Here is an 11,627-nt window from a genome sequence, read left to right as displayed (position 1 = left end):
AATGTAGGGGCTGTGTACTAGCGCATCTCAAGCTGAGATAGACTGTGGTTTCTCCTTACTCCAAAATGGGCAAGTGTAGAGTATACCAATAGAAAATAAACCTTTTTTAAAAAGTCAGACAAAATTGCATTTATTTTAGTGAGTTACAGTAGTTATTTAAAAAAACAAACATGAAAGTTAATACAGTCACAATTTATGAGTGGGTACGCAAATATGTTAACATTTGACCAAACAATTACAATTCACTGGACAGAGAATAAAATTAGTAGACCTAAAGAAGGTTGACACCTTGTTTAGGTTCAGTCCCAAAATCTTAAAACACACACACACATATATATATGTATATATAATATAGTGTACAGTATAGCCAAACCATGTGCAATTGTGCATCAGTACAGTTAAACTTCCTCCATGAGAGCAGAATTTTTTCTATAAACGTAAGCATTGAGATCATCCAGTTTGGCCAGCTCAGCCAGCGACGACACGCATGGGTCGTGATCGAGCACGGCAGATGGCAGATGTAAAGATTTACGCTCGATGCGGCGGGAGCGGCGCACCGGCGTCAGGAACTTCAGATCGTTGATGTTGCTTTTCCGTCCCAACGCGCTCGTTTGGACCTCACCTTCGATTGTTTTCTTCACACTGCAACACACAAAAGACAAATCAAGTTTTGACATCTGGGGTGGAGCTTTTACACTTTGGCATTCCAATGCGAGGTTACTGTCATGATTGGAGAGGACAGCTGACCTTTGCAAATACGGAGTCGTTTTTACACTGTATTTTACGACATAGGCGTTCTCCATCTGTGGCACGTCCTCATCATTACGTTCAACTTTCAACACTTTCTTTTCACTTCCTTCTTTTTCATTTTTCCACATCTCCTTAGCATCTTCCTTTACACATGCATCATCCTCTGTAGCTCCGTCCTCCTCTTCGGCGACGTTGCCCACATCTGTGCTCTGCGGGAGTTCTGGGAACAAAAATGGCGGAACTCAGGACTTATTGCCAGTGTATTGTCATACAGGTAAATGTTGCTTTCTTTTTTAACTAAACAGCCGACTCAAATTGATATATATATATATATTTTTTTTTTTTTACCACCATTGCCTTAATTTAAGACAGGAAAAACCCTGGTAGCATTTCAAAACTCTTCAATTGCGAGGTAACTAAAAGCCAAGGGAAAGTTATCACAGTCAACAAGTCATTTTCTGACAAATGTGACTTTTTGGTTTTCTATTACCACCCATTCATTAAATTCATTGCATTTCATATATCTTCTGTTTCAATATTCAGAAGTGCACAGTACTTCAGTGTACTGCTATCACTATTGAATATTTTGAGAATCGATTAAAAGGATTCATTTGAATTTTGCATTAAAGTGTATTACAAAAGCATTGTTTCCATAGTTACTGTTTATTAACCAGTGATTGGTGTTTTTCATACTTTGCATTCATATAGTGATTAAAAAGGAGGGGGGGGGGGGGGAAGTGATGTACTATGTTACCGGTTTGGTCATTGTTTTCCAAAGTACAAACAAATGTTCGCAAATGCCTTATTTTGATTAAACACAGAAAATAATCTTTTTTCATGAAGGACTACAAAAATCAGTGAACAATCACTGTTGATATGCTGAAATCAGAGGATTTGGACAATTTTAAATTTGAAGAATGGCTCCAAATGACTAGATTATTAAAATAGTTTATTAATTTTGACAGCTCTAGTAGAAGAAAGTTACGATTTAATTCTATTAAAATAACTGTTTTTTCACACATATTGAAGAATTTGTGCTTTTGCGGTGTGTTATCTTACCTGTGGGTATGTGTTCCCACACCATTTGTGTGAATATTCATTATTTGAAGGAAAAAGACTCCCAAAGTTGATGCTAACTTCTCATTAGCATTTGAATGGGATCCTCCCTTTGCTTTTAGCATTAGCGCTAAGCTAGTGATGTTTTAAAAACAAAGCATGTTTTGCATTTAAATATACAGTGGATGTAATTCTTATTGTCGTGTGTTTCGTTTTACAGTTAAGCTTAAAGGACACTTAAGGACAACAGAATAACCAGAATAACATACGCTACGGCTACACACTTGCTAGTTGCTAATGCTATGCAAGCAAAGTGGTGCATTCAGGCTACTTTTCCAGCATCAGAAACTTTGGGTTTCTTTGATTATAACGTTTTAAAGGGGAAAATAATCAACCGATTGTTTTGGCAAATGTTTGAAGGGCAAGTCAATATTTCTTTAGTTTCATTATCTTTGCCGTTTCAATATTCAGAAGTGTACATTGCTTCAGTGTGCTGACCAGAGTTGGTGTGAGCAAATAAAACCCCCGTCTTTGTTGCATCATAATTAGGCCCAGCATGCTGCAGACTCTTGTAAAGGGCAAGTAATTAAGTACGATAGCGACATAACTTCAATCTGTGCACAAGACACAACATGTCACAGTATCATTCATGCACTTTGCAGTAGCAGTAGTAAAATCAGTTGCAGTAATTTCAATTAGACTTTCCACCGATGGCTAAATGGGATTGTCTGATATTCTGCATTTTATGCACATTATAAAGAGCGGTAATACTTTCATTTGCAGAGCTACCAAATTGTATTAAGTATATCTCAGCACCATTGTAAACGATAATAAAAACGTGGTTTTATGCTCTAAAACTAAACTCACCATCCTGGTATTTTGAAGGCGTCGGCATGGCCTCCAGGACTTCGCACAGGTTCAGAACAACCTAAAAATACAACAATCCCTTCAGTATTAAGCACAACAAATCGTAATTCAATGGTATTCGTTGAAACACCTCACATTATCAAATCCATCCTGCTCAACAGGCAAATCCATATCAGTGTTTTCTGGAAGGTTGAAACTTGTGTTCATTATCACTGGACTCTGCAGCAGCACACTGGCGAAGGCTTCCTGTCCTTCTGGGTAAGGAGCAGAAGCAGCGAGGTCCAGACTGGGTTCTGGTTCTCCTTCATGCTGCTGGCCCTCCACATGAGACTGGGATTTTACACGGGCTTTGGGATTTACAGATGCCGACATTTTTGTTTGTGGGCGTGTGCTTGTCATGGCGGGTCTCTTGAGTGTCTTGCCCTTGGAAGCCATCCACTCTGCTAATTTTGCCCTGCGGGGAGGAAAGAAAAGAAAGTACTGAGCATGCATGACGAATGTCAAGAAAAATCACACAGGGTGTAAAAATAAGTACGGAAGAGGATTAGGGCGAGTGAAGAGGGGGGGAAGAAAAGGTTGGCAGGATTCTGACTTTAAAGGGAGAATTTTGGACTTTAAAGTGAGAATTCTGACTTTGTTCTCACAATTTTGACTTTAAAGTGAGAATTTTGACAGTAAAGTGAGAATTCTGACTTTGAGGTCAGAATTCTGAGAATAGTCAGAATTTTATAATTTAAGTCAGAATTCTGACTTTATTCTCAGAATTCTGACTATTAGTGCTTCTATTATTCTTATTTTAAAGTCAGAAATCTGATAATAAAGTGAGAAATTTCACTTAGTCAGAATTCTGACTTTATTCTCAGAATTTTGACTTTATTAGTGCTTCTATTATTCTCATTTTAAAATCAGAAATCTGATATTAAAAGTGAGAATTTTCGGAATTCTGAGTGAAGTTGGAATTCTGACTTCAATCTCAGGATTCTGACTAATCTTAGAATTCTCACTTTAATATCAGAATAATAATAATTCTGAGTTTAAAGTCATAATTCTGAATTTAAGTGCAAATTCACTTTATTCACAGAATTCTGACATTCTCAGAATTCTTACTTTAAAGTCAGGATTCTGAGAATAAAGTGAAAATTCTTATTTAGAAGTGAGAATTCTGACTTTATTCTCAGAATTCTGACTTTCAGAATTCTGACTTTAAAGTGAGAATTCTGCCAAACTTTTTTTCTCCCTATTCACTGGCCCCAATCCTTTTCCGAAAATAAGACTTTCACCTTCTTTCCTCGGTGGTTTCAGTGGACTTGTACTGGCTGAGGGTGCTTATTACAGGAGGCTTCTTGACCTTCTTATCAGTTAGCGCAACCTTTAGCTTGGTGGCTGTCACTGTGGCGTTTCTTAACGTCTTTGGGTCAGGTCTGGAGGTCTGAGGGCGAGCAGGGCGAGGCCCCGGAAGACGGCCGATGGCCGCAGGTTTGGACACTTGCGCACATGCATCCAACACCGATTTGGACCTTGGTGGGACAGGTTTTTGCAGGACACGCCGAGGGACATCACTAACAGACTTTGACCTGCTTTTTGTCAAATTCCCAACCGTTTGGCTTTCCGGTTTAGGTGCTGCTGTCGCACTCGACTTCCAAATGGATCCGATTTTGGACTCTACAATTTTACCTTTGTACATGCCGGGGACAACTTTGGATGAAGCCGCTACAGCGGGTGCCCTTGGGGTATCTGTAACAACTTTTGCGTTTTTCACTGACTGTTCAGTGAGAACGGCCTGGTTACGTGCTTGTCGCCGTCTGACCTCACCGACAGCGCCTCCATTCGGATCTTTCTGCGTGGACTTGCTTTGTCTCACAACCTCAACTGACGACGCGGACTTTGCATCTTGTATTTTACTGGCGCCATTTCTTCCCAGCATCTCCTGCTTCTTATTGCTTTTAAATTGGAACGATGATGTTGATTTTGAAAAGTCTCTTCTGATGAAAGACTTGACTCCATCTGCAGGCTCAGAATTCTCCTTGTTTGCCTGCAACAATTCAAAAATAAACAGTCATTTTTGAAATTCGGAAGCTTAAAGCAGACTGTTTCCATTCCGCTACACAAATTTTTGCGTCCAAGTTCCCAATTCCAGTTTAAATAAGTTTAATGAATTTGCAAATGCCAATTTCTTTGCAACATGTCCGTTAGCACAAAAACTCACATTAGCCGTTTTATTATCAGGGCAAAGCCATGTCTCAAAAAACTGAGTTTAGGTGCTTCATGTGTACTTTGCCACTATCTCGTTGGCAATAAATCAACCCATTAAGTTCTTTTCAATTAGGGCTGCTCGATTATGGAAAAGAGAACAATCAGGATAATTTTGGCATTAAGCGAAATCACGATTAAAATGATTATTTTAGGGTACAAAACAAAATGTTTAAGCATTTAAAAATATTAAGAACAATTCTACCAAAAATAGTAACACTATAATTATGTAAGTTCTTTTGGACCAAACAGAATTTCGAATAATATACATTATTTTTTTTTTATGTTGGCAAAAAACTTGCCAAGTTGGGGTGCAGCATGTGCATTATGCAGTAGGACGATTATTTATTTTGGGGGGTACAAAGCAAGAAAATGTTAAAAAATATATATTAAGAGAAATAAAATTCTTTGAAACACTATAATTATGAACGTTCCCTTTGGATGAAACTAAATTAATGTAATTAGTTATATATATATATATTTTTTTTTTTTTGAAAGGTGCAAATGTATGTATTATTTAAACAACTCAAAAAATAGTATAAATCATTTTTCTTTTTTTTTACGACTATGCTCATTTTGTAATTGTGGAGTGTAATAATTTAAATTGCGATTTAATTTCTATTAATTGCACAGCCTTAATGACTTTTTTTATTTACATGAATATTTCAAGTGGCACATTACCGATATGGATACAATCTGCATATAGTATGTTGGACCCTGTATATTCCCAGTTAGGTGAATTTGCAAATGCCAATTACTTTGGAATGTCTGTTAGCACATAAACTCCTGATTGCAGTTTTGTTTTTGTTTTTTTTTATCAGGGCAAAGCCACGTCTCATTATGTGGCATCTTGGCGCCAAAGCACTATAAAAATAAAAAAGTTTAAGAGCTACATGTGTACTTTGCCACCATCTTGTTGGCAATAATCACAAATGGCAATTAAAGAGGAAGTCGACCCAAAAAGTTCTTTACAATATAGTAATAGACGTCTAAATATGGCATTCTGATTAATATTCCATTTGGGAAATAGAGTGAAGCAGCAAAATCTAACCGTTTTTAAATCATCTCAGGGGACGACCATTTTGCTGTCGACTGAAGATGACCTCACAGTTGCACAAGGCTCAGGTAACAACCAATCACGGTTCACCTTCTGAAGCGGAGCCGTGATCGGTCGTTATCTGAGCCCCGAGCAAATGTGATGTTATTTCCAATGAACTGACTGCAAATGACAAAATGCCTTTTTTAAAGTGACTGGCAACTAGCTAGTTAACCAAGTTTACTAGCTCTCAACCAATTGGTTTGCATAGTCGCCCCGGAAGTGCAAGGTCACAAAGTCCTACAGCTTGATAAGCCTGCTCTGAAGGTTAAGGATAAGGTTAGGATAGTAATGCTGACTAACGGTCTATGCTCAGGCCGGTTAATGCTAATAGCAGCCTATCTTTGGTGGCAAAACAAAATGAAAACTTAATGGGGGAAAAAAAACACAGAAGTTGGTGAAGCGAGGCAGGAACCACGCCTAGTCCGTCGATTGACCAATCAGAGCTGTTCACAGCAAAATAGCACCAGCAGGAGAGTGGTCAGTCACGGCAATATATCCTCTGCCTTTAATCTCTAATATACCCTCTTTGATTAAATGTCACTCCCAGTAAGATGACTCAGTAACTTACTTTTCTGTTGGCTGGGGTTTTTCTTGAAACAGCAGTGTTGCTCATGGTGCAGCCGCAACCTCGAGATATTCCACGTGTTTGTCCTAGAACATAAGATTAAGGCATTCAAACAATCACAGTAACAAAAATCCACTCAACTCAATTTAATACATTGGATCCAATCCATATTATATATTAGGTAGTGGATATTTTACCGGACCAAGTCATGCACTGCCTAGTTTCACCAATTTCTGTGTCTTTCCACTAAGTTTTCATTTTGTTTTGTCACCTTGAATGTGCTGTTATCGGCATTTCCAGCCTTGCTCTAAACATAAACCTTTGGGTACAGTTATCAGGCAGAAGGACACACTTTTGAAATGCAGTAATCACGTCTTCTACAGCTTTAAATGTGGAAAATTCAAAACCACTCGTTTACAAATCTCGACTGACTGCAAGAAATTAAAGTTTAAAAAGAAAAAAACAACAACAGTATGCCACGATCTGGTAACTCACTGGAGCAGAATTCGTACTTGAACCGGTAGTTCTCGCGCGATTCACGGCAAAATAGCGATAGATGGTGAGTTGCCGGTCACGCCAAAATATCCAATTCGTAAATATAACCTTTGCATAATACAACAATACATCTAAATGTATTTTTACTAAAAGCGTTTTATTGTACACCAAACCTTCAGCAGCAAGAAGCATTATAGCATTGAATTTAGAGCGTTCAAGATGTTAGAAAGAAAGAATGGAGTCGTTCAACTCAGTAAAGCTTCGATTTTATGCATTATTTGATAAACTGTTACCAGGCGTGTTACCCCTTTGCTAGGGCGTTAGAACCATTTTGGATTTTAGCTGTTGCTGTCCACAATTTGTTTGCGTTAGCGGTGCATAGCATCGTTTAAATATTTACATCAGTCAATATAAGATTTAAAACAACTTACCCTTCGGTTGAGCTTATGTTGTAAACTGAAACAGTTCGCTAACGCAACAAAACCAGCCACTGGACTTGCATTGAATCAAACATATCATTTGACTTGCCGCTGCTGCTCTCTTATTGGTTAGGGCGCTCTCGCGAGGCGTCACAACAACCAATAGGATTAATCAAAACAAGGCTCGAGGTCGAAGAACAGTCAGGTTTGAATTATTTTGAAACTAAATATCATTCCACGATTACCGGTTACAAATGCTGTTCTAAGTGTTTTTTTTCCCAACAAGGGCTTAATGTATATATATATATATATATATATATATATATATATATATATTTATATATATATATATATATATATATATATATATATATATATATATATATATATATATATATAAAGATCAATCTAAGGACAGAAGCTAACAAAGCTGAACGGATGTTTACTGAAGAAATGTATTTTTAAGTGTATTTTTTTTTTTCTTGAATGGATTAAAAGAAGCCAATTTGTCGAGTAAAAGAAACAACTACACTATTGTAGTGGACTTTGGGGGTGGTTGCCATGGGAACGGGTTAGGCGTACAGCCTATATTTGACACTATTTTCATATAATATTCATATAATATTTTCAGATCTTTACGTATGATACATTTTGATGCCATTAAAGAACCAACCACAACAAATCACACCCAGTGGTGGACATTAACAAAGTAAATATACTCGAGTGCTGAATGAATACACATTTTGATTATCTGTGCTTTACTTTAGAGTATATTTTTAAAGAACTTAACTTAAAGTACTTACTTGATCGGCTCTACATTTCGAAGATCAATATTATACTTTTGACTCCACTATTTATTTATTTTTACCCAGGCTGGACAAAAAAATTATCATTGAGACCATTGAGACCATTGATGGATGAGTCGTCTGAGAACTTTTGCAGGTGACGGTTCGTCGTGTGGCGTGAGAAGTCGGCTGTGTAAACATAACTGGACACGGCACGTCCTTGTCTCAGCGCTTGACCATCGTTGTAGGATGAACTCCCACTGCGTTGCTAAGGAGGATCACACACTTGTTGTCATTCCATTTGGCCGCGACAATCCCTTCTGAAGATCTGTAGTCAAATGCTTCTCGCCCTTTCTTCTTCAACTCATTGTCCTCTATCAAGGGAGCTCCACCAGTGCGGTTTTTCACGAGCTGTGCCGATGCATTTCATGCCAATACTTGATTGCAGATCCTTGAGCAGGCTGTAACTGGTGAAGTCTCGGCTCGGGGATGGTCTTTCAGAGGGTCCGCACCACTTTGACTTCTAGTAGAAGCTTCACTTCTTTGTCACTGAGAGAGACGTTGGAGATTGTGGAGGGTCCTTGGTAGAGTAGCAGGTCATGGATGATTCCAGAGGTACTGGCCTGACTGTAGATCTCGAAGCCGAAACGATGAGGTTTGTTTCGGATGAACTGAGGCAGATTTCCTGCTCCGGTGCTTTTGTAAGGAACCATGACCTCATACACTGACTGCTTGGAAGTAGCTGTGATTTCGAGGCACTGCTTACGCAACAATGTCAAACAGTGGGCTCATCTTGTAGAAACGATCGGCGCTACCTGCGGCTTGCTGGCTGTCATTGAAATGGATGAAACGACGTAGTATTCTGAAGCGGTTTCGTGGCATGATTTCTGCAATCATGGGGAAACGCAATTCCATGGCCCAGAAGTCTTCAATGGCAGGGAATTCCAAAACTCCCATGAATAGTGGCATAGCCAGGAAGTGTTCCATCTCTGCGATGCTTGTGTTAATTGGATCTCCCTTTTCTTGGGCAGAACAGAGATTGGTGTGGTACACACTGTGTCCACAATCATCTCATCCGTGAAGATAGTTTTGAAGTAAGTGAAAGGTGTCTTCACTTCATTAGGGATGTTAAATATTTTTTTCTGGGATCTGGAATGGCTCAATTTCTGCCCATTTGCAGATCCTACGCTGGCTTGCTCCCCTCCTCCTTGTTGCTTTGAGAGGTGCTGCTGAAGATGAGCTGGCACCAGTAACGTCACCATCATCAGCATCTGTTGGCAGCTCCTCAATTGGTTTCAGGGTGTTCTTTCGTGCTGGAGAGAAGTGTGTCTCATCCAGAGAAAGTGTTCTGCCCGGGCTGGCCATCCAATCTGGGTCAACAACCTCATCGTCGCTGTAGGACAGACCCTCTGCCTGGTATCACTGGAACAAGAGCAGGACTTTCCCTCCTTTCGTAGAACGTCTATGTGTCCATTTTGACTCGCTGAGCATGTTCTTGCACACAGCCTTTCTTGAAATGATATCCAGAGAACCCAAACTTATTTCTAGAGAACTGAAGCCACTACCACTTTTGCATTAGAACGAATGGTGGGACAAGCATGTCAACGACTCGATACTTGATGCACAGGAAAAGGGAGTTGTTGATATTCAACAAGGTCCATCAACTTGTCTTTGTCTACAGAAATCAGGAACGTTCAGAGACTTAATTTACCAATGTCAATGTTTGTTTGCACAAGAAAATAAAGGCTAGCTTCGAGGCTTGCATGTCAATGATTTGAGTCGTTTGAGTCACTGAAACACAGAATGTGAATACTAAAGTTACTTTGTGTCTTTGTCCTACTGACTTCACTATGTAAAGAACGTTTGCAGAGGCAGACGCGGCTACACCATAATCCCTAATAAGACCATAGAATCCATTTGGCACAGCTTGTTTTTGAAAAATTATTGCTTTCCCTTGACAGTTTTTTCCCCCTTCAACAATTTACCTTGTTCAGTAGTAGTCATTCAGAAACCACAATCAATATAACACACACACACACAAAATCCAACATTTGAAGAACTAACCAGAAATATGTTATAAACAAGATGTGGTTTTAGAAAAATGTGCATCTTGCTCAGAACCCTAATTATAGTGCAGAATATGCCAAACTAATCCTAACCCTATTAAGTTAGCGGTGCGAATGTATTTTAAACATTTTATCTTTTTTTTCCAGTGTTACTGGCCAAAGAACAGAACTAATCACAGTACCCGCACTCACGTCAGACCAGAATTAAGTCTCACTATCGTTTCTACTGGGATAAGACGTGCTCGAGTACAGCACTGCATTGATTTTAAAATAAAATACTTGCACTTGTAGCTCTGTTTCATATTTTTTTATTATAAAACATTATTATATAAATAAACACTGGAGTCAGAATTGAACATTCGTAAACACCATTAATATGGTTTTACTTGGGGATTTTTCCTGAACAAATAATCACACACACACAAAAGAAATATTTTAAATAACTCAAAATAAGCTAATTAAAAAAAATATATAGAAAAATGTCCGTACTTTGCCTGAAGTACTGCACTGGAGTACTTTGACTACCACTGCTCCCACGAGGGTCCTATTTTCGTAGACAGCCGCCCATGCACAGGCACATCTTCATCTTCGTGCTGGGCAAAGTCTAGTATAGTATGTTTGTGAATTTGGTAGACTGTGCTACAACTCTATGTAGTAATTAATCCATTGCATACAATATTATCGTTTATATTTCGGAAAGCACCTCTCTTACCGCGCGCGGCATGTGTGTGCGTTGGCGCAGACCACCTCTGTCTAATTGCACCAAGCAATGTCAGTCTATGAAATTGCCAAATTAGTCTGGACGCACCCCTTGCAAATTTGTGCCAGATTTACGTTGAGTACAAAAACAGGACCACAAGTGTTTATTTATTGGGCTTCATTTTGTTTCTTCCCGGTGACCCAAAAACATAGAACAGATCCTCAGATCCTGCTCATCTGCCATGTTGATAAAGGGATCCATATCCTCATAGAACTCTGAAACGGACAGTAGGGGATCCTTTTCTCAGATTTCATCAGAAATTTCAATCCTTTTCAGGCCCTCCTGCTGTTCCATTTTATCCATCAAGAAGCTGGTCGGCTCAGCCAGCTTGCCTCTCAGCAACCCTGCAGTGAAAAACAGCCAGGTTAAGTGCAGCCATTATGTGCTCTACTGGCCCGTTTAATGAAAAATGAAATCTCGCTAATTTGGAATCAATTTATTTTTATTCTGATTCTCCGTGTACCTAAACAGAGATTAAAAACTTATATGCTCATAGTACATCTCTGTATCACAAG

General features: G+C 38.9%; 1 protein-coding gene across 1 annotated transcript; it reads right to left on the bottom strand.

Annotated features, from left to right (window-relative positions):
• Positions 1-331: 331 nt before the first annotated feature.
• LOC144036316 (uncharacterized) lies at positions 332-7,625 on the bottom strand. Its single transcript, XM_077546849.1, has 7 exons — positions 7,514-7,625; positions 6,591-6,673; positions 3,954-4,705; positions 2,809-3,127; positions 2,674-2,734; positions 748-970; positions 332-642 (listed from the first exon to the last, which is right to left on the bottom strand). Exons 2-7 carry the CDS (start codon positions 6,633-6,635, stop codon positions 399-401), a joined length of 1,644 nt encoding a protein of 547 aa, XP_077402975.1. The 5' UTR covers positions 6,636-6,673; positions 7,514-7,625; the 3' UTR covers positions 332-398.
• Between the last annotated feature and the right edge of the window lie 4,002 nt (positions 7,626-11,627).

The sequence above is a fragment of the Vanacampus margaritifer genome, chromosome 16, assembly GCF_051991255.1.
Source record: "Vanacampus margaritifer isolate UIUO_Vmar chromosome 16, RoL_Vmar_1.0, whole genome shotgun sequence".
NCBI lineage: Eukaryota > Metazoa > Chordata > Actinopteri > Syngnathiformes > Syngnathidae > Vanacampus > Vanacampus margaritifer.
The sequence above is the reverse complement of the archived record's forward strand: the minus strand, read 5'-3'. Positions and strand labels throughout refer to the sequence as shown.